At 57.3% G+C, this 21,683-nt stretch overlaps 1 protein-coding gene across 4 annotated transcripts in view; it reads right to left on the bottom strand.

Annotated features, from left to right (window-relative positions):
* Nucleotides 1-989: 989 nt before the first annotated feature.
* POLR3E (RNA polymerase III subunit E) overlaps nucleotides 990-21,683 on the bottom strand; it is a 38,516-nt gene continuing 17,822 nt past the window's right edge. For 2 of the 4 annotated variants that reach the window (XM_045072665.1, XM_045072666.1), the window contains exons 5-21: nucleotides 21,020-21,135; nucleotides 20,653-20,735; nucleotides 16,656-16,763; nucleotides 16,280-16,329; nucleotides 14,415-14,534; nucleotides 13,358-13,443; nucleotides 12,962-13,006; nucleotides 12,655-12,746; nucleotides 11,594-11,714; nucleotides 8,979-9,060; nucleotides 7,663-7,722; nucleotides 7,409-7,566; nucleotides 6,954-7,015; nucleotides 5,943-6,478; nucleotides 3,726-3,803; nucleotides 1,970-2,095; nucleotides 990-1,355 (exon numbers count right to left, since the gene is read on the bottom strand). In XM_045072665.1, coding sequence (XP_044928600.1) covers nucleotides 1,299-1,355; nucleotides 1,970-2,095; nucleotides 3,726-3,803; nucleotides 5,943-6,478; nucleotides 6,954-7,015; nucleotides 7,409-7,566; nucleotides 7,663-7,722; nucleotides 8,979-9,060; nucleotides 11,594-11,714; nucleotides 12,655-12,746; nucleotides 12,962-13,006; nucleotides 13,358-13,443; nucleotides 14,415-14,534; nucleotides 16,280-16,329; nucleotides 16,656-16,763; nucleotides 20,653-20,735; nucleotides 21,020-21,135 — 1,980 coding nt within the window. In that variant the 3' untranslated portion in view covers nucleotides 990-1,298. The remainder of the gene's footprint in view (nucleotides 1,356-1,969; nucleotides 2,096-3,725; nucleotides 3,804-5,942; nucleotides 6,479-6,953; nucleotides 7,016-7,408; nucleotides 7,567-7,662; nucleotides 7,723-8,978; nucleotides 9,061-11,593; nucleotides 11,715-12,654; nucleotides 12,747-12,961; nucleotides 13,007-13,357; nucleotides 13,444-14,414; nucleotides 14,535-16,279; nucleotides 16,330-16,655; nucleotides 16,764-20,652; nucleotides 20,736-21,019; nucleotides 21,136-21,683) is intronic. The other 2 variants (XM_045072667.1, XM_045072668.1) reach the window with 2 other exon arrangements.

Raw genomic sequence — 21,683 nt, 5'->3', positions numbered from 1 at the left:
TGTTTGTTAACAATTAGTACCAAGAACATAATGTACCACCATCCTGTTAAACTACAGGGGCATACACAGACCATCACCTAAACGTCAGATAGTGGCTCTAGTGCCCAAAGCAGTGCCCTAACATTTAGGTAGCAGAATTTCGTATCTTGCCCACCCCAGCTTCCTCCGCTCCCCCCAACCACTGCCCCCAATCCTCTAGGGCTGCATGATCTGCTAAGGTCACCATTAGATACATGTCCCAAATGAACACTTAAACCATGGCTGGTCCAAACTGCAAGCATCGTAAGTATAAGGTACCAGATCTTGAAAATGGAGTAGTTTACATTTTTTGTACTAACATTTTTATTCTAGATTGCTGTTTTAACTATTACGTTAGGCTACAGGTATTTTTACCCGTTTGTTTTTACTATCGTAGATGATTGCGCCATCCTGCTGGGCAGCGCGAAGTTCTCCCTCTGTCCGTCGGCTCCCTTCCCTGAGACCGTGCAAGGCTCTGAGAGCTCAAGCAACACTGCCTTCCTGTCACCCTTAGAAGACAGTAGCACCATGATGCCAGGTTAGTGTTAGTATTTATTTTAAAAATACACAAAATACAAATTTTTTACATCAAAGGGTGATAACCTCACTTATACATTGTTCCATACTTACCTGGTTTGGTTTGCTTCCTTACGCAAACATTAATAGATGGACTTCATTCTGACTTTTTGCTAGGGTTCATGTAAGCAGCTGAGACTGACTGCTACATAAAGTTGTCTTAAAAGGGAAGTTGGCCACAGACACCCAGCAGTGCAACAATTCGATTTGGTTTAATGAAATGGGCAGAAGTCTTAGCAGATAGGTAATCGAAGACTAAATATTGGCTTCTAGGCATTTTAATTACTTAAAACCTTAAGGTTTTCTTCATCCTGTAAACAAATGTGACTTAGTCCCTTGTTGGCATTAAATCTGAAAAGTAAAATATTAAACCATGATTTTCATCAGCCTGCCTGTAGTCAGGATGCACTCTCTTTATTATGAGAATGAAACCAAATAATAACCAAAATACATCAGGAATTTCAAACTATACTGTAATGAAGGTCCCGGCTGCCCTCTCTCCTAGGAGCGATCTCGGTTCAGTGCCCCTGCCCCCGGCCGCGGATGCCCCCCGCTGTCCGCCAGACAGCACAAGGCTCCGGCCGTGACACGGTCGGGTCCTCTTGCTCCGTGTCTTCCGAAGCCGGGAGACCGCTGCCGCCTCTGCTGGCTCTGCCGGCCTGCCCTGGGCTGGGGTTCACCGGGTCAGCGGTTTGGGACTATTGTCAAGACTGTACTGTCCCTTTAAGGTACCACATGCCGCCACAGCTCACACAGCAGTCCTGGGAAGGGAGACAGAGAGGGGTGTTAAGGGCGGACCTGAGCAGGAAAGGTGGCGACTCTGTCCCATACAGAACCCACAGGTCCGTCCACGACGCACGGATGGAACACAAACGGGACGTCCAGAGCTGCCTCCTCACAGCGCTGCGCGAGCAGCATTTGGGCCTCAGGGCCGCGGCCTCTCAGGGGGCCCAGAAAGTAGGGAAGCATACATAAACGTGCTTGGCAAGCACACGCTTAAAAACAAAAAACGGTCCCTAAGCAGACCCAGAACGAAGGTGCCTCAGCAGTCGCTCTAGCTTACGGCCCGGACGGCTGAGGTCAGCACGACGGGACGAAACGGGGAGCAGCTCTCCAGGCGGGGGGCTGCAGGGCGGTGCGCGTGCCGGCTGCTCCCGGGTCTAACGGGGAGACCAGTCAGGACTCACAGGCCCCGTTATCTGCGCGAAGGTGGCGTCCACACCGCCCTCAGCTCACTGCTTTGCCCGCACCCTCCAGCAGCAGGAGCAGAGGCCCCCCTGGCTGGGGAAGAGGCCGGATGTACGAAGCACCCGAGGCCGGGAGGAGCCAGCCCTGGGCGCCCCAGCCAGGGGCTGACGGCGCGGAGCACGGATACCTTTAGCACTTTATCCACCTCCTGCTTGCTCAGGTCCTCTCCGCACTCCTGGGTCAGCCGAGACTGGATCATGTTCCGGCGGACCCGGTAATTTTTGGAAAAGATTTCAAGCAAAACCTGTCGGTGCTTTAGTAGCAAAAATAAGTTAGTGCGGAAAACAGTCACCTAAAAGAGAATCCTCTCCAAACAAGAAAGGCAAAGCTATGGCCCTAACCGCACACCGCAGTCCGTGTATGCCCAGGACTTCTGTTTAAAGATGAACACACCTGACCCACCGGTCATCCCGTGACCCCCAGGACGAGGAAGAAAAGCCAGGGAAGTGCCCGCAGAGGGCAAGCAGTTTGGACTTGGTGTTTCCTGATAACTAAGCAGGGAGAGACCCCAACTAAGTCAGCTGTGTGAAGACCGGGCAGGAAAGCTCTGTCGCGTGTATTTTAAAAAATAAGCCTTTCTTTGAATCTGATTAGGAGAAAAAAATGGTCAAATTCTTTGAATTTCTGACTCTGCGAGAACTAGAAAACTCCGAGGCCTCTCCTGGCAAAGAGCACAGAGGCTGGCTCAAAGAGCCCCTGCACTGCCGTAGTGTGAGGGCCCCTGCTGAGGCCATAGGGGGATGCTCCCCGCTTGCTCCCCACACCTTAAGGATAGAACCTGGAAAAGGGCAGACGTGTGTTTGAGCAGTTTAATCTTCATCCGTAAACTTGAGGCAAGTTCATGATTTAAGGACAATTTCTGGACCTCAGGGTCCATGAGTATAACCAAATAGACACTGCTGCTGGTTTGACTCCTACTGTGCTCACTGGACCCTCGGGACCCTAACTGCTGGGGTGACAGGAGGCAAAATGGACCACTTTCTACCTTATAAACCAGCACCTGAGCTCTAATAAATCCTTCTGATTCTCACTGCCAGAGGCCACCTGACAAACCTGGACGGTCACTGGTTCATGAGCCCAGCTGGATGGCCGAATCCTCAGGAAAGATCTGTAGACATGTTGGGGTGCCGGGGTGGCTCAGTCGGTTAAGTACCTGCCTTCTGCCGGCATCCTGGGATCAAGTCCCACATCGGGCTCCCTGTTCCGTGGGGAGTCTGCTTCTCCCTCTGTCTACCGCTCCCCTGCTTGTGCTCTCTCAAATAAAATCTCTTTAAAAATCTGAACAGGTAGGGGCGCCTGGGTGGCTCAGTGGGTTAAGCCTCTGCCTAATTATGATCTCTGTCAAATAAATAAATAAAATCTTTAGAAAAATCTGAACAGGTAAATACCTAGCTCCTACAGAACTGAACTAAATCTCTGGCGTCAGTGCTAAGAGCCTACATGTATTTTTAAAAAGAGGATTCCAGGGACGCCTTGGTGGATCAGTGGGCTAAAGCCTCTGCCTTTGGCTCAGGTCATGATCCCAGGGTCCTGGGATCGAGCCTCGCATCGAGCTCTCTGCTCAGCGGGAGCCTGCTTCCCCCCCCATCCCCCGCCTGCCTCTCTGCCTACTTGTGATCTCTGTCTGTCAAATAAATTAAAAAAAAAAAAAAAAGATTCTAATGCAGATTCTAATTCGACTGGCAATCGGGAACCACTCGTTTCAACTCAAAGGACAGGCAGGTCCAGCCTGTCTTAACAACACACAAGAGACACAGAGCCAAAATGTGTAAAATGGGCAGGGGCCAGAAAATCTTAAGTGTACATTCTGTGATCTGGGTCTCCCTAGAGGCCTCCTGCCCCCAATCCCTGCTCTTGGGGAGAAAGCCCAGAAGTCACCTTACCTGGTCGCTCATGTCTCCAGACTCCCAGAGGGCGAACACCTTCTGCTCGTCGGGGGACGCAGCAGTCTGGGGGGGAAACTAACCAAGGCCCAGGTGTGAGCTGTTCGTCCTTATCGGCTGGTGCAGCCGCCCTGCCCCTCCCCCTCCCATTCTGCGTCGGCCCCGTCCAGGGAACGAGCCCACGTGAGACCAGGGGTTCCAATTCCGGCTCTTGCCACTCACTAGGGCTGCAGTAGGATGGTGCAGGAACCCCCAGATTCAATGGACAAGGAGGGGAATCTGGTTTCTGCTTCACAATGCCTGGCATTAGCTCACCTCCAGCATCCAGTATCGGGGGCCTACCCTAAACATAAGCCCTGAGACGTGTCCTGAGCAGCACTCCCGCCCCCACCCACCCTAGGAGTATCCTAGAGATTCCTTCCAGCCCCTTCCCTCAAGGGCGATGGTGGTACAGGTGAGAGGCCCTGCCCGACTCGCAAGCAAACCACACCACTTGGGTCAGCAGGGTCCGAAGGCAGACCAAGGAAAGGGGGGCCTGGCTCGGGCACGTGGTAGCGTGGTTTCCAGCCCTGACCCCACGACACAAGCAACAGTGGTCGCTCCTACCGCATAAAGCCCCAGAGGGACCGAACTGCACAACGTCATTCGATCATCAGAAACCAGAGAGGCGGAGCAAGGTGTTGCAGCCTCCCCCTCTCCAGGGGAGAATCCAGCTCAGCGCTGACTTCGTGTCCGCTCACACATCTAACACGCGGCAGGACCGTGAGTCGACTCACTCTCCCTGGACCTCAGCACCCCGAGGCTGGACACATCGGAGGGCTTTTCCTCCTCGGAGGGGACCATCCTCTAGGGTCCCCACATCAGGATCATGGGGAGGGAGGTCAACGTGAGCAGCAGAGAGAGGCCACGGTCTCCTGGGGACACCAGTCCCACCAAGAGGAAGGAGCAGGGCAGGGGTACCTAAGAGCAGCCTACCTCATGTCCCTCTCCCATAGGACCCCAGACCCCAAGTGGCTTAGCTAACCCTGGGCAGGCGCCCTTCCCCTGCCTGGCCAAGCTCCAACAAAGGGATCCTGGAGCTAACTAGACCCATTTGCTGGGTGGGCAAGGGTGGCTCCAAATAGGACAGGGCCCCCATACCCTGGTACCTTCCCTAGGAAACTGCACCAACAAGGCTCCCGCCACGAGGGCAAGATGTCCCGGGACAGCCTAGGCAGCATGGGGTCCAGGGCCTCTCGTCCTAGTCTGTGAGTCTCACACAAGGATGGCCTTCGCCTCAGATCACCGGAGGCTACAGGTTGCTTCTGACCTTGAACTGCAAACGTCCATGTTCCCTTAACCGGCAGCCACAGTCCCACAGCAGACCTGCCTGCTGCCAGGTCTGAGCAGAGCCTGGGGGACAGAATGACCAGCACCACATCCTGAAGCCACAGCCTGGCCCTCTCCACCCTCGGCTAAAGGAAATGGTCTGCGACACGCCGTCCGCGCCTGCGCTTCTCCCACTGCAAGGCCGGTGCCCACAGCGGGCGAGAAGCCCGGGCTGTGGCTGGCTCACGCTGCCGCCTCAGGCCCGGCGGCAGAAACACGGAGCACACCGGCCTGCCGGAGCCCGGGCGGCACGAGCCGTGGGCTCGGGTCAAAGGGTCTGAGCATCAGTTAAAGCAGGAAAGATTTCAGCCCGGCTGCCGCTACACTCGGCTTCCAGCTCCGGCACCTCCTGGGTATACGACCTTCACACAATCTCATTTCGCGTCTCTGAAAATCAGTTTCTACACCTTCAAATTGCAAAGATCAAATGACAGGAGTGAACTCATCCTGAAAAATGGGAGGGCGGACATGGACCCCCATGGACCAAGGCCCTCCTGTAGGCCAAGCAAGGGGTTAGCGCCTTCGGACACCGCAGTGGACCCTCACCCAAGGCCCAGGGTACCAAAGCCCACATGTGCCCACATCAGAGGCGGGTGCAGAGCCTAAGGGGCGCAAGCTCCCACGAAGCCAACCCGTGAGAACCAATTCAGACCAAGGCCAACGCTCCTCCCGAGTTCCCAGGCAGCCTCCAAACAACTGGTTCCCCCAAAGCAAGCGGGGCGCAGGCTGCTCCAGAGGGTGCCCCACTTGCCTTCCTGCGGGGAAAGGTGCCGCGTGCCCGGAGCCCTCCCGAGGGGCAGAGGGCGGCCGGGCGCGTCCGCCCACCCGGAGGCGCCGCGCTCTACTTACAGGCACCAGTATCTGCTTGCAGCCGGCGGCCAGCACCGTGTCCTGCAGCATGCGGTCCGAGATGCCGCTGAACAGCGTGTGGCCAGGCGGCAGGCTGGCCAAATGCAGGTTGAAGAGGCGCTTGAGTTCACTCAGCGTGAGCACGAACTGTCTCTGGAAGGTGGCCTCCACGAAGGCCCTCAGTTCCTGGGCCACCGGGGCGCTGGCGCAGCCCGGCGGCGGGTGCCCGTTGAAGCTGTCCCCGCCCGCCGCCCGCCCGCTCGGCAGCCCGTTGGCCAGCCTGTTGTGGAGGCTGCCACCGAGAGAGGTGAGAGAGGTGTCCATGGGCTCCTGGTCTTCCTCTGCCTCTCGATCTTCCTCGTCCTCGCCCTCCTCACTCACGGGCTCCTCCTTGATGCGCACGCCGGGCAGGCCCGCGGGCGCCCGCAGCTGCTCCTTCCTCCGCTGCAGCTCCCGCTCCAGCAGGGCGTGCTTCTGCTGGGCCTTGCTTTTGGCCACTTGGACCCGCTGGTCCCCGGACAGCAGCGCAGCAGGTCCTGTGGGGGGACGCAGTGCTGCTGTGGGGGCTCCGGGACAGCGCAGAGAAGGGCCCTTCGCCCAGCCCGACGGGGCTGGAGCAGGTGCCGTGCTCCCGCCTTCCGCCCCCGCCTGAGCCCGGAGGGATGGAGCGCCCACCGCCGTGAGGAAAGAAACCAGCGGGAAAACCAGAATCCCACGCGGGGAGGTTCGAACCGGGACGGGCGACTGCCGAGTCCCTCCCTGCCAGCTCCTCCTGTCCCATCGCCGCCTTCTGCTGACCCAGGAAGGCCTGCACCCCAGCACAGCCCCCGAGGACAGAAGCCCTCTGTCCCCGAGGCCAAGCCCCAAGCTGAGGTCTGTGGGGACGGGGAGGACGGCACCGAAGGACCCCCAGGGGGAAGAGCCACACACCCCTCTGCGGCCCGCGCCCGGACAAGCCCCTGCAGAGCAGGCCTCCCGCAGCCAGGGCTGGCTTAGGGGCCCCGTGCCCACCTGATTGTCCATCTGACTTCTTTGGCAAGCTTTCCTTCACAAGATTATACACTTTTTCTAATCTGAAAAGAAAAATAAACTCTCTTAACTTTACACCGCGACCCCAGGCACCTGCCCCGCTATAGCAAGCCCCGCCGTCGAGGCAGGGACATCCTGGTGGCTGCAGATGCTGGCGCGCGGAGCCCTGCCGGCCCTCCCGACAGTGCACAGGCCCCACGGCCCCTGGGAGCCTCCGGGCTGGGGCGGGCGGCGGTGCCCCTCCCGGCTCCTCAGAACGGACAGGCCGGCTCTGATCGGGAGGGTGGCTGTGCCAGGCCGCTGCTGGGGGGCTCTGGGATCGAGGGCAGCGTCCGTCCGGAGTGGAGGAAGGGGCATGCAGGGCCCCGGAGTGCCTTCCCCGGCCCACACTTGGCCTGGGCGGCCAGGCTGCTGTGGACTGCCCAGCAAGCCCTTACTTGGCCTGGATGCCCGTCCACAGCATGTGCTGCCGCTGGACCACATCTGGATGTTTCCTGATGAACTCCCCGTCGTAAGGCAGTAGGAACTCCCAGCCTTTGTTGATCCTCACCACGGCCATGTGCTCCAGGAAGTCCTTCACGTCCTCCGTGCAGAGCTGCGGGACACAACGAAGGTGGGGCCTGCAGGCCAGGAGCCGCCGGAGCCCGCCCCCTGCGGCCGCGGGGCCAGGCCTCCGACCGAGAGCACTTACCTTAGTCACTGCTGCCACCTCCTTCCTCACCACCCACCGGCTCTGCGTGAACTTCCACATCTGAGAGAGAAAAAGCAGCCTGTTTCCAGGAGGCAGAGACAGATGGCTCCGAAGACCATCCCCCAGAGCCCTGTAGCTGTCCTGAGGGAAGACCGTCCCCGACAAGAAGTCAGACTGGAGCAGCCTCCGCCCAGGCCCGACTCTGACGGCGTCCGCGCGCAGGGCCACGGGCTGGCAGGCAGTGGCAACCGGCACGCGGGCTCCGGTGGGTGAGCCCAGGAGTGGATATCCGCTGCACCTGGGCGCCGAGACAAAAAGTGCAGGGGCACCTAGCCTCTAACCGTCCGGAGAAGCTGGGACATCGAGTCAGGCAAAGAGAAAACACAGCCACTCTCTCGGACAGCTTAGGGGCTGCCCTACCCACATCACAGTCACCGCGGACAGCTTAGGAGACGGATTTCCCCAAACTCGGAGCACAAAGCTGAGGTCAAGGGAGGCAGTGCAGATCTCAGCTGCTGGGGTCCAAGCCCCTGAGAGGAATGCCTGGGCCAGAACTTACCAGATGAGGGCAGGGCAACGGAGTGGGGAATGAGCTGGCTCAGGAGTTGCCAAGACCCACGGCAGTAAGGGGGGAAACACATACAAGAGAAGCAGGCCTGCCCGGGACCGTGGGGGATGCTGGCACTGTCGGGCCCACCTAAAGTCGGTGCCACTCAGGGGTTTGGGCCCCGCGGTACTCAACTGCCCAATTATTCATAATGAGCTAAAAATCTGGTTTGTACCAGAATTTTGAGTTGTAAACAATTAATTCAAGTGAATTTTTTTTTTTTTTTTTAAAGATTTTACTTATTTGACAGAGAAAAAAAAGCACAAGAAAGGGGAGTGGCAGGCAGAGGGAGAGGGAGAAGCAGGTTCCCACCCAGCAGGTGGAGCCTGATGTGGGGCTCGATCCCAGGTCATGGCCTGAGCCTAAGGCAGATGCTTAACCCACTGAGCCACCCAGGTGCCCTCAAGTGAACAGTTAAAAAAACCTGCTCAGGCCAAAAGAAATATGTTCCTTAGCCAGAGTCCACCTAAGGGCCTCTGGTTTGTAATCCCCAGGCCAAAGGAACTCTAACGCTCATGTGAAGCCCAAGACTCCAGGATTCCGAATCAAAGGAGAAAGAACCATCCAGAGCCACCCCCTGCCCTCGCCCTGGCCACAGAGACCTGCCCTTCCCCTGTTGCCCAAACTGAGGTCCTGACAGCCCTGCCCTGCCCGTGGAGCCCCTGCCACAATCCCGGATGACCGGAGGCCAGAGAGCCTGGGCACTTACAACAAAGTCGCGACCGCGGCAGAGCACCTCAGCAGGCACACCACTGTGAGGGCTGGAGGAGTCCTTGGGGTACAGGATGTCGCTGCCAATGAGAGCAGAAGCGGGGGGTCAGTCCCATTCCTCAGCCCCTCTGCCGCCTGCCGCCCCCCACCCCCTGCTCCAAGCACTGGCCCAGCCCCTGCCTCTCCAACATGGGCTGGGACAGCTGCCCCCGGGGCTGCCCTTTCAACCGTGGAGCCTGGCTCTGGGAACACATGTAGAAAAGAAAGAGTTCTTCCTCCCGCCCTTCCCGACCTTCCGTGCACACACTGGCCCAGCCCAGGCCCAGGGCAATCAGAGAGGGCAAGGGCTCAGAAACAGGCCTGGCACTGTGGGAGGAGAGCGAGCCCCACGCGCAAGGCAGGTGTGAGGCCTAGGGAGACTGACTGGGAAGCAGGACACAAGGTCTTCACCACGTGCCCAAAAGGACAGGCAGGCGGTGTGAGTGGGAGCAAGCCGGGTCAGTGGCCGGACCTGGAGGGACCCTGAGGCACGAGTGGGGCTGAAGCCTCCGGAGCGAATGGGACCGGGAGTGCAGCTCGGAGACCTTGAGGGCCCAAGGGCAAACGACCAGGTTGCTGAGGCTTACAGGTATAGCCTTGACCGAGTTCAACCACAGGCCCTGTCATACACCCCACCCCACCCCCAACCACGCGGTGCCCGAGGAGCCCCCGCTCTCCGGCGCCGCTCCTGCGGGGGCTCTCTCCTCCCTGGCAACCGGCTAATAGTCTTCCTTCCAGGTCGAGCTGTGTCCGCTCCCTTCCGAGGAACACGCTACGGGGACAGGAACCGCCACTGCCGCACGGACGGAAGGGAGGCCTAGGAAGGGACTGAACGGGCGGCGGATGTGGTGCGCACCCCGGGTCTCTGCACTCGGGGAGCTCCTCTGAAACGGTGCCCCTGTCCGCCCCACACATCTGAGGACGGGGACAGCGCGTGAATGACAGCAGAGCACGGGGCGCAGAGCACACCATGGAGACAGATTTAGTGAACGATGCGTGAATTCTGCATCTCCTCAAGGAACCCACAGCAGGACCAACAAGCAAGCAGCACCACCCCCAGGCCGCAGCGTGGCAGTGAGGGCTCGTGGCAGGACCTGACAGACAGGTCGCAGGGACAGACCCCAGGCTGAAAGGGCAGAAGCACCAGGGCCACACGCAGTGCTGGGCAAAGAGCTCAAACCCCATCTCGGTGGCTGCCTTGCTGCCAGAGGTTTGGCCAGTCTCTGCATCTCAGGGTCAGTGTCGTCGGGAGTGATGGGATGCCCCCCCCGGCTCTCGCTCATTCGTAGCATAAATATACCCAGGTGGTCCCATTTAACAAGTGACGCACCACCCAAAGGCCTTCCACAACGGACACTTAACGTGGCTGGAGAGGACAGCCGCGACCTCCGGACAGACCCTGGCCCTGTTTCCCAGTGCAAGGGCGCCACCAGGTGGCAGCAACGTGAATAGCCTTTGCAAGCACTTGGCCAACTAACCGAAATGATGGACTTTCCGCAATGAGGTACTCGAGAATTTTGAAAAATTCCTATTTTGACAGATTGTTCACCTTACACACTTTCTAAAAAGTGAGGCTTTATTAGCGTATTTTATGTTACACTATTTTAAATTAACATAATATAGATACATGTATATTCAGCCACACTTAGAAGCCGGGGTCTGAGACGTGCCAGGCATTACACTGAGTGCCAGGGACAGGAGGGAGGGTCCACACAGAAGTCCCTCCCCACCTCGCAAGTGACAGTCTGGTGGAGGGATCACAGGAGAGAAACTCCTGAAAGATATCAAGCCACATGCTCCGAACCCCACAGCACGTGGGAAAGGAAACTCGCGCTCAGACGCATCTTAATGAACTGTGGAAAGCCACAAGAGCAAATCTCAAAAAGAGCCAGAGGGGACCAAGGGTAAAGAGAGGAGACTCGTCACTATAAACAACGAGAATGAGAATGCAGGGAATTAAGTCAGCGTGTGGAAGGAAAACAATCAACCTCGAATTCTACACTCAGGAAAAATAACCTTTAACAACAAAGGAATAGACGTCTCTGACCATACGAAACCCAAGGGAGCTCCTCCCCTGCAGACCTTCGTTAAAGGAAACAGCCTAGCGGTTTTTGGCAGAAGGAAATTATCCCAGATAGAAACTCGGGCACAGAGGCTCATGATGAGCAAAATAAACAGAATGTGAGCAGATCTGAAGAATATTGACTGGATAGGATACTGTTCTGTGGGTTGTAAGATACAATTAAAAACTATATAAATACAATGGCATGTGAGTTGGGAGGAAGAGAATTAACATCCTAAGGTCTCTGAATTGTCCTGGGTGAATCCAACACGATCAGTTATGAATGCACCACTGCACCCTGAAATCTACAGGGTGCTCCCTACAGGAACCCAGAAAGGATAATTTCCAAATTGGCAGGGAGAAATGGAATAATAAAACAAGAATCCAGTAGCATGTAAGAATGGATATAAAATGCAGGACAAACAAGACAGCACTAAGGTAGACTTAAACCCAAAACATCAGTCATCATGTTGAATTTCAATGGGTCAGATACTCCCACACAGAGAACTTACCTCTTCACAACCCAGTTTCCTTGGACTAACATCGCCACCTTCTGGATGCCACGCAGAACAGCCACAGAGTCGATGGAGGGGCCGAGGAGGCTCATCAAGTTGGCAAAAGGCATGACCTTCACTGAGGACGCAGGAGACATGAGACAAGGGAAGAGAGCCTGGGCACGCCCCCCACCCCCAAGTCTATGCAGCCTCAGGCTCCCATAGCCCCCCCCCAGCGTGGGACAAACGCTGGTGACACAGATAATAAGCGCTGACTCCACTGGCTGCTCCTGCAGGCACCCCGCGCTCACAGAATCCTGGAGCGAACATTACAGGATGCCCGGCTGGCTAGTTGGTATAGTAGACCAACGGGTAGAGTAGACTCTAGATCTCAGGGTCATGAGTTCAAGCCCGACATTAAGTGTCAAGCCTACTCCGGGTGGGGGGAAAAAAAAAAGGTAAAATCATTACTACTGGGGCCCAGAGAGGGCCTGGAGTAGGCCCCATGTCCTCTGCAGCAAGACCAGTGGCCTGGCACCCTGGCGGCCGCAGGGGGAGCTGGGCTCTCCCTTCTGCTCAGGCTCCTGAAGATCCTAAAAGTGGTAGCTCCGGAGGGGAGCCCAGGCCCGGGACTCAGCTCTGAGACTCAGGGCTCATGTCTGCCCTACAGGTTCCGGCTTTCCGAGTCCTCTGAGAAAGGAGACCATCCCCGCTGTGTGCAGGGGCGCCACCAAGTCATGCGAGCAAATGTATGGAGCTCATGTTCACATCCAAGACTCGGTGTAAGCCGTTAAGCTACAGGTCAGCCCTCTGGAGCTCTCCTAGTTCCTTAGACGCAGCGGGGTCAGCCACCTGCCCAGGCTCACCCAGCAGGGGAGTGCTAGGTGGGGGGGAGAGCAGGAGCCCGAGCCCAGCTGAGGGAGCCGCCGCACTGCTGCGGTGCGATCCTTCCGGACGAGGCCCCAGCTGTAAAGCAGGAGCCTCTGGCCTTGCCTCTCAGTCCTCAGTCCGTCCCACACTCCGTTCCTCCAGGAGGTGGTAGGCCTAGGGCCCCCTGGGACACGCGGGTGTCCACCCACCATTCTTCATCAGGATCTTGATCTGGTCAGCCAGGGGCAAGGTGCGCAGCTGGGCCATGGACAGGACGTTGCTGGGGGCCACGGGTTTGTCTCTGTTGAAAACAGAGACGGTGGGTTAGAGGAGGGGGTGGGAGGGGAGGTTTGGGGCGGGGAGGGGAGGTTTGGGGCGGGGAGGGGAGGTTTGGGGCGGGGAGGGGAGGGGAGGTTTGGGGGCGGGGAGGGGAGGTTTGGGGCGGGGAGGGGAGGTTTGGGGCGGGGAGGGGAGGTTTGGGGCGGGGAGGGTGGCGGCCAGCCCGGCTCGACTCACTTCTCCTCCTCCGGGCTGGGGGGCATCAGCATCATGAGGTATTCGCTGCAGGAGAGAGGGTAAGTCAGCAGCTCCGGGCTCTGTCCCTGTCCCACCCCCGCCCGCAAATCCAGGCTGCACCTAGGCTGAAGCCTCCCCAGGGGAGGGCTGGGGGCTGAGACCATGCCCACCCTCCCCTAGCGTCCCCCAAACCTGCGGAGAGCGGACGACCATCTCTCCCCACCCCCACCCCCCACTGGCCCTCTCCAGAGGAGGACGGGCCCCTCCCATGTCCATCTCCCTTGCTTCAGAAGGGACCACGTCCCCAGGAAGGCCCCACACCAAAGGGACCCTACTGGGGCCAGTGGTAGGCTCAGGAGCCCACAGGACTAAGCACCCTGGCCCGGCTGGTCCCACCTGGGTGACTTGACGAGCTCTGTGTTCTCGACCCCGCTGGAACCCTGGCACAGCAGGTACTGGCGCTCGTGCTCAGAGCGGCTGTCCTGTTGGGGAAGCAGCAGGGGGGGAGGACCCTCGGCCACCACCCTGGGGCCTGCGCCACCCCCCCCGAGCCCCTCTGCCATCCCGTTTTCACCCCTGCATCACCCTCCACTCCAGCTGCCCACTGCCCTGCCCCAAGGCCCGCCACACAACCACATCTAACCACCAGCGCATGGCATCCAAGCCTCTGTGAGGTGCCCTTCACCGCTTCCAGCCCCAACACCCATGTCCCGGGTGCCCTGCCTGGGACACAGGGCCAGTAACCACCAACAGTAAGAGGATCAGCTAACAGTCACTCAGCACCTACTACGGGCCTGGCTCTGGTCTAATGGCTGCAAATGTACATCAAATTCTCTCATTAGGTAATTTGCATAAAGTCACACACCAGGAAAAAGCAGAATTTCTGGAGGTCTGACTCTAAGGCTCTGTCCAAATGGACCTCTTTCAGGAAAGTTCCAGAGAAATCAGGAGTTGCTCCTCCCCCAGAAAGAAGTTGGGGAGCCTTATGGCATCTTTGACTTCGATTCAATCACTTCCCTTACTCCAATACAGTTTCAAGGTCTGGGTTTTAAGCACATGAGATGAAAACCAAGCATCGTCAAAGCGCCCAGCGGTGAAGCTGGCCCGCGACAGCCGGCCGGTTCTCCGTCGAGGGCCCACATTCAGGACCCACGATGCATGAGACCTGCGGCCAGCAAGAAGCTCACAGGAGGAGAGCCTGCGGATGCCCACGCTGCTGCCCCAGGAAACGGTGGGCTCCTTTCTCGGTCTCCTGCTCCCCGGGGGACACACGCGAAGTAGACCGGCTGGAACAAAGGACAAACTGTCCCCAGGACTTCACCCTCTCTCCTCGGGCTCCCCACCACCAAGTGGCTCTCACTTATTCTGAAACCAGTTCCAGGTGAGACTGGGCTCCTCTCCCAGGATCCTGGCCCAGGGCCAGCGTCAGCCGCCGGCCGGGACGCCAGCTCACCCTCAGGCCGTAGTAGTGCAGATGCACCCACGGCTCCTCAGCGTGCTTCTTCTGCAGGAACTCGTAGGACTGCACGCGGCGCTGGCGGGCCTGCTCCGACTCCGGACGGGAGAACCGCACCTGGGGGGGTGGTCGTGGCCTCAGGCCTGGACCCATCCTGGGCTGCCAGGCCCGCGCACGCCAGACTGGAGCGCCCAGCACCACTCCCACCTCCCCTGGTTTCCCGACACACATCTCTTAAATTCAGCTCCAACCGTGTCCCTCTGTCCCTGACTTGCCGACGCAGGCCAGGGAGCAGCTTTCTCTTGCTTCTGCCTGCCCGGCACCCAATCCATTTCCACTCCCACTGGTAAGAGCCGCCCCCACTTTGCTTGGGAAATGCCCAGTTCCCCCTCAGCTCAGGGGAGCAAGTATCCCTCCCCCAGCCCCCACCCCCACACACGTTCCCAGCCACAGGAGTGGGCACGTGACTCAGACCTGGACAATCCGAGCACCAAATCCTCTTAGCCACAGGGGCTGGTTCAGGGTTGGCCAAGCCAATGAGTCCAGTCTGGGACTTTAGTTAGAAGTAATGAGAAAGAAGTTTCTTTTCCCCTGGGGTCTTGGAAGCTGGGAGGATGAGAGCCTGGAGCTGGGACAACTCTGTACCACTGGGGACAGACACCCTGCCTGAGAAAGAGGCCAAAAGAGGAAGGCAGAACCTGGAGATGGGAGGGAGAAACCAGGTCTCGATGACAGAGTCTGAGCACCTGAATCCAGCCATACCTGAAGCTACCCCCTCAACTTTTCAGGAACAAGGGCCAGTACATTCCATTTGGGGCTCATGCCAGGTAGATCCGGGCTTCTGATGCTTAGTGTCCCGACCCAACAGGGCCCTCACACCTCTCTTATCAAGGGGACCCATGCAGGGGCGTTGGAGGATTACAGAACCCTGGGATTCTTTTTTTTTTTTTTTTTTTAAAGTAGGCTCCATGCCGAACATGGGCCTTGAACTCATGACCCGGAGATCAAGAGTTGCATAATCTACTGCCTGAGCCGGCCAGGCGGCACAGAATCCTGGGATTCTACATGGGTCCTTTGAAGTTCATGGGCCTAAGAATGACTTGTTTGACGAGTCAGGCTCCTCGCCAACTGAGTCCCCAAGAAGGGAAGGAGGGTGATCATTCAACAGGCCACTGAGAGAACAGGGTGAGCACCCACCACCACACACGGTCATATCGGTATCGCCCCATCTTCAAGGATGCGCAAAGGCTCACAACTTAAGCCGTGTCTGAATGCCGCCCATGTCACTATTTATGCCTTCTTCCTTAAACACTCATTTTACCCTTTCTGTGCTTACACAGAGGGAACGCTACAGGCCATTAATGGAAGGTCAATATTCTTCTCGCAGTGTATGAAATACAGGAATAAATATTAAAATAGGAATGTTGCATCTGTGCACCACTGAAAAGACAGAATTACATGGTTAAGTAACATGGGATTCTGGCTCCGCTGGGACACAGGCTTCATGGCGCAGACGGGGGGGGGGGGGTCCCCTGGACTCCCTAGGCCCCGGTTTCCTCCTCCCACCCAATTCCAGTTCCAGCCACGCCCCAGGGTCCCTGCTCTCCAGAAGGCCCGGGCAGCTATCCTGTACTCGGCTGGGGCAGGTCTGGGGCGGGTGGAGACAGGTTAGCCCCCAGGCTGCCCAGCAGGAAGGCCCGGAAGGATGGGCCCCTGTTTGGGTGCCGGTTTCGCCCCCGGAGCCCGGGTTCCGCAGAGCCCCCCCCCACACCCTATGCGGCCTCCAGACAGCTGAGCTACCGAGCCGGCGCCGCGGCCCCCTCCAGCGGCACCCCCTCTCCTCGGGGCCAGAGTTCACTCACCGTGATCTGCTTCACGTCTTCTTCCGCCTCATCCTGCGAAGAGTCTCCTGCTGCAAGAGAAAGCGGGCGCTGCTTGCAGCCTCTGGTGTTGCCCCCAATTCCCCAGGCTTCAGGCAGGGGTATCTGGGAATTCTTCTAGACAGAGGTCAGTGGACAAGTCAGCGCTTTTCAGCTGGCAGCAATTTTGCCCACCAGGGGCCACTGGGGAATGCAGGAAGACGCCTGGTTGTCCAGCGGCGCGGGAGGCTGCTCCGGCATCCCGTGGGGGGAGTGGGGACGCTGCGAAGCATCCTGGAATCCGGCCCCCTGCAGTTTTTCCCACAGCCAACCCATCCCAAGATGCAGCCAGAATGAAGGCTAGGGGTCCAGGGCTCACCCTCATTGGCCGCCTCCCTCTCCCGGTGCTTGGCGTCCGCCTTATCCAGGTAGGAGAAGCTTGGCCGCAGCTGCAGAATGCCATGGAGAGGCGTCAGGTGCAGCTCACCTGGCAGAGGAAGAAGACCTTGGACTTGACTCTGGGAGCTGGGGCCAAACCACCCAGCTGGGCTCACAGCAGTCACAAAGGGCGCTGTGCTCCCCCAAAGGCCTCTGCCCACCTGCCCCCTCTGCTCTAGCCCCCAGTCCCAGGGCCTTGGGACCACCAGGCCTGCGGCCCTTCCCAACCCCACCTGGCCCAGTAGGCACACAGTTGCAGCAGAGCACGAACAGACTCTTCTGCTCCAAAACAGTTCGTTTTTGGGTTTTTTTTACGATTTTATTTATTTGACAGAGAGATCACAAGTAGGCAGAGAGGCAGGCAGAGGGGGGGGGGAACAGGCTCCCCGCTGAGCAGAGATCCTGAAGCGGGGCTCGATCCCAGGACCCTGGGATCATGACCTGAGCTGAAGGCAGGCCCACTGAGCCACCCAGGCCACCCTCCAAGCCAGTTCTTTAAGCCGGCCTGCACTCCCTCCACCATGAGCATCAAAGGCCCTTATGACCCTGGTCACCACCCCTTCCCCCCGCAGTGGCTTGCTCTGGCACACGGCAATTTTTCCACTCTGAACATGGCCTGCTCTTCCCCACCAGGCCACTCAAGGACATCCTCAACGCCCCCCGTCCTCTCCCCGCAGACTGCCTCTCGTCCTCATCCTCCAGCGTGGCTTGTCAAAACCCCATCCAGGAGCGCCTGGGGGGCTCAGTGGGTTAAAGCCTCTGCCTTCGGCTCGGGTCATGATCCCAGGGTCCTGGGATCGAGCCCCGCATCAGGCTCTCTGCTCAGCGGGGAGTCTGCTTCCTCGTTTCTCTCTGCCTGCCTCTCTGCGTACTTGTGATTTCTGTCTGCCAAATAAATGAATAAAATCTTAAAAAAAAACAAAAACAAAAACAACCATCCAACCTGCTCAGAAGTCTGCTAGCACAAATGTGGCTCCCTACAGCCTGGCCAGCTAGGGGAGCATCTACACGGTCCTAGACGCAGCCAGGACTTTTCCTTGTGAATGAGACCCAAGCACTGGCAGGCAGCGCGAAGACCATCAATTTCTCTCAAGTCAATGTGGGCTTGAAAGAGAAGAAATGACACACTAAGGCTCAAGTAAGGGGCTCTCTGGACTCCAGAGGGAGCGGCATGCTCACAGTCAGGAGTACAGAAGCAAATGGTCCTACAAATACCATCTGATTTCACTCGTATGTGGAATTTAAGAAACAAAAGAACGGGGGGGGGGGGCAGGGGGGAAGAAGTGCGCGCGCACGCACATACACACACACACACACACACACACACACAGAACAGATTTGGGGCTCCTGGCTGGCTCAGTTGGTAGAACACGAGACTCTCAATCTCTAAGTTACGAGTTTGAGCCCAAGCTGGGTGGGCATGGAGCCTACTTAAAAAACAAAACAAAAACACAGAAACACAGAACCCACAGACTGGTCACTCAGCAAACACACTGATGGCAACCACAGGGAAGATGGTGGGGGGAACGGGGGAATGAGGTGACAGGGACTCAGGGTACACTTGTCGTGAGGACCAGAGTCGGGTACAGAATCACCGAACCACTCTACTGCACACCTGACACTAACAGAACACAGTTCGTTAATAGAATTTACAAAATTAAAATGGAATCTTCTTACTACCCTACATGCGAGAATAATTTTCAGAAATGTTAAAAATTTTGGTATAGGGGCACCTGGGTGGCTCAGTGGTTTGGGCTGCTGCCTTCAGCTCGGGTCTTGATCTCAGGGTCTGGGATCAAGCCCCGCATCAGGCTCCCTGCTCCGCAGGAAGCCTGCTTCCCTCTCTCTCTCTCTCTGCCTGCCTCTCTGCCTACTTGTGATCTCTGTCAGTCAAATAAATAAATAAAATCTTTAAAAAAAAAAAAAATTTTTTTTGGTATAAAATACTATAAATACCAGAAAAAACTTTAGGGGCGCCTGGACAGCTCAGTGGTTAAGCGTCTGCCTCGGGCTCAGGTCATGATCCCAGGGTCCTGGGACGGAGCCCCGCATGCGGCTCCCTGCTCAGCGGGGAGTCCGCGTCTCTCTCTGCCCCTCCTCCTGCTTGTGTTCACTTGCTCTCTCTCAAATAAAATTTAAAAAAAAATTTTTTTTTTTTAGGAGAACCTTTGTATGAACCTAGGATGGGAGAAAGAATCCTAAAAAAACAACACAAGAGACTCAGAAGAAAAAGGACAGGACAGGTCCATCTGGCTACACGGCACAAGTGCTGGAGACGGACGCGGGTGACAACCGCACAGCGACGCAGATGCCCTCAATGTTACTGAACTGCGCACCGAACACTGGTTACAATGGGGGTGCCTGGGTGGTGCAGTCAGTCAGACGCCCGACCAGGTTTCGGTTCGGGTCATGATCTCAGGGTCGTGAGATCAGGCCCCGCACTCGGCCCCCGCGCTCGGCAGAGTCAGTTTACGAGTCTCTTCTTCCTCGGCCTACTCCCCGCCCCTACCCCCTAACCCCAGAAGCACGTTTTGTCTACATCTTTCCCAAAAATGGTTAAAATGGTAAATTTCATGTTATGTACACTTTACCATAATAAAAACGAATAAAAAGAAGCGAACAGCCCAGGTGCAACGCTTGAGACCTGGGTTCAAAAAAGAAGGCTCCAGTTATTTGGTGCCACTTTGAGCCCAATCTAGTTGTTTCCTTAGTGCTCAAATTAGTTTCACTTACTGCTTTCTGATTTCTAAATACTTACTTTTCAGTGGCTCTACTGAGCTACGATTCACATGCCATACAGAACTCCCCATTTAAAGCACACTGGTCAGGGTATTTTACTGTATCCCTGGAGTTGTACATCCAGCACCACAATCAATTTAAGAACATTTTCAGAGGAACCTGCGTCGCTCAGTCCGTTCAGCGTCCAACTCCTGATTTCAGCTAAGGTCATGATCGCAGAGGAGGGAGACTGTGAAGCCTGCTTGGGAGCCTCCCCCACTCCCCACGGAGAACATCTTCATCTCCCCAGAAAGAAACCCCAAACCATCCTCAGTCACTCCCCATCCCACACTGCCCTCAGCCACAGGCAACTACTACCTGCTTTCTGTCTCTCCATCTGCCTCCCCGGGACACCTCCTGACCTGGGCGCCTATGGCGCGCGGCCTCCCGCGAGCGGCTGCTCTCACTGCGCATCACGTTCCCAGGCTCACGCGCACCGGGGGACGGTCAGCACCTCACTCCTGACGCAGCCAAACACATGCACGGCCTAGTGCACCTCGCCATCCAGGCGTCCGCTCGCAGACTTAGGGACTGTCCCTACCTTGTCACTACTATGAATGATGCTGCTACGAACATCCGCGTACAAGTTTTGTGTGGGTGGACGTTTCGCTTCTCTTGGGTAGAGGCTGTCTAAGAGTAAAATTGCTCATGCAGAAATATCTTGTATTTTTTTCCTTTTTGAGAGGGACGGAGAGACAGCGTGAGTGAGTGAGTAAGGGGAGGGGCAGAGGGGGAGAGAGAACCCCAAGCAGACGCCCTGTTGAGCGTGGAGCCTGGCGCGGGGCTCCAGTCTAGCACCCTGAGATCACAACCTGAGCAGAAATCAAGAGTCGGAGGCTCCACCAGAAGCCCCGCAAGTACCTTGTGTTTAAAACAAAATTCTCGAACCGGTCTCAAAAGTCATGCTGTATGTCTGTGTCCCAGGAGGACAGTGACCTTGGAAGCACTGGCTCTATTGGGTCAGGCAGCATCAAGAGCCAGAAGTCCTTAGAGGTGGCCTCTTCCAGCCCCTGACAGTGTCATTTCTATAATCTGCCTGGCCCCTATGGGCATCCAGCATTCGGGGAGCAGCAGGCTGGGTCCCCCCACCCCCTATCCCGCTTCCCTCCCAGATAGCGGCCTCCCAGAGCCATGGCAGCCTGGCTGCCCAGCGCGGGTACCTTGCCTGTAGAGTGCGGCAGCGTATCGGGCTGTGTTACTGGTGCTCTGGGAGGAGCAGAACGTCTGCTTGTCCATCAGCTTCCTGGGAGCACAGGGAGGACAGACTTCAGGGGGAGGAAGCTCCAGGCCCAGGGCATGGCAGGCACAGCCTCCTCCACCCCAGACACCTCCTGAATTCAACGTCCAGGGACAGAGATCAAGGCCCCAAGTTAGCATGTGTGAGCCTCAGGAGGGAGGCTGGGGAAGAGAAAACCCAAAGCCTGGTTTGTGGTCCAAGGACAGGACAAGCCCCCACTCCCATCACGGGGCCTCTCGGGAGGAAAAACATTTGCCAAAAAGCCAGGAGGCTGGGCGCAAGGGACTCACGAGGAGTAAGTGCTGCTCTCGTCTGCACAGGCGCCGTCCACGTTGAGCGCAATCTGCTCCCCTTTGCTGCGGCAATAGTTGGGGTTCAGGGTGTCGATGGCCATCTCAAGCTCTACCTGCAGGCATCAAGCACCCCCAGCAGCTAGGAGGAACTCAAGGACACACCCAACCCGGCCACAGCCATGTCCCGACCCCAGTCCCTGCCAATCCCAGCCCTGCCCAGGCGCAGGCCAGGCACGCATGCCTCCTAAAGGACCCCAGGGTTCAGTCTGCATCAAAGGTCACAAAGCCTAATTCCAACAGAAAGGCCACAGAGCCTTTATTTGGGGGGCGGAGGGGTGCGGTCACAGTGTTCCCTCTGTCCTCCCATTCTACCCTCCAAAATCTAAATTAGGGACCAACATTTAAAGCTCAAGAGATTTTTCTCATAAAAATTCTCATTTCCAACTTCTCTTGAAAAGTCAGTGCAAGTGGCAACGGGGCGCCGGTGCTGCAGCCACCCTGGACAAGACACGTGTCCAGAGCTCCCGGCCTGTCACCCCATCCCTTCGAGGCACTTCGAGCTTACCAGAGCTGCCCCATGGCAGCCCGTGCCTTACCCCTGTGAACACGAGCCCCCGTTCCCAGTCTCTAACTCACACCCGGCCGTGCTCTCCCCCGGCCT

Source organism: Mustela putorius, unplaced genomic scaffold, assembly GCF_011764305.1.
Source record: "Mustela putorius furo isolate JIRA1106 unplaced genomic scaffold, ASM1176430v1.1 tig00004041_pilon_pilon_pilon, whole genome shotgun sequence".
Classification (NCBI taxonomy): domain Eukaryota; kingdom Metazoa; phylum Chordata; class Mammalia; order Carnivora; family Mustelidae; genus Mustela; species Mustela putorius.
The sequence above is the reverse complement of the archived record's forward strand: the minus strand, read 5'-3'. Positions and strand labels throughout refer to the sequence as shown.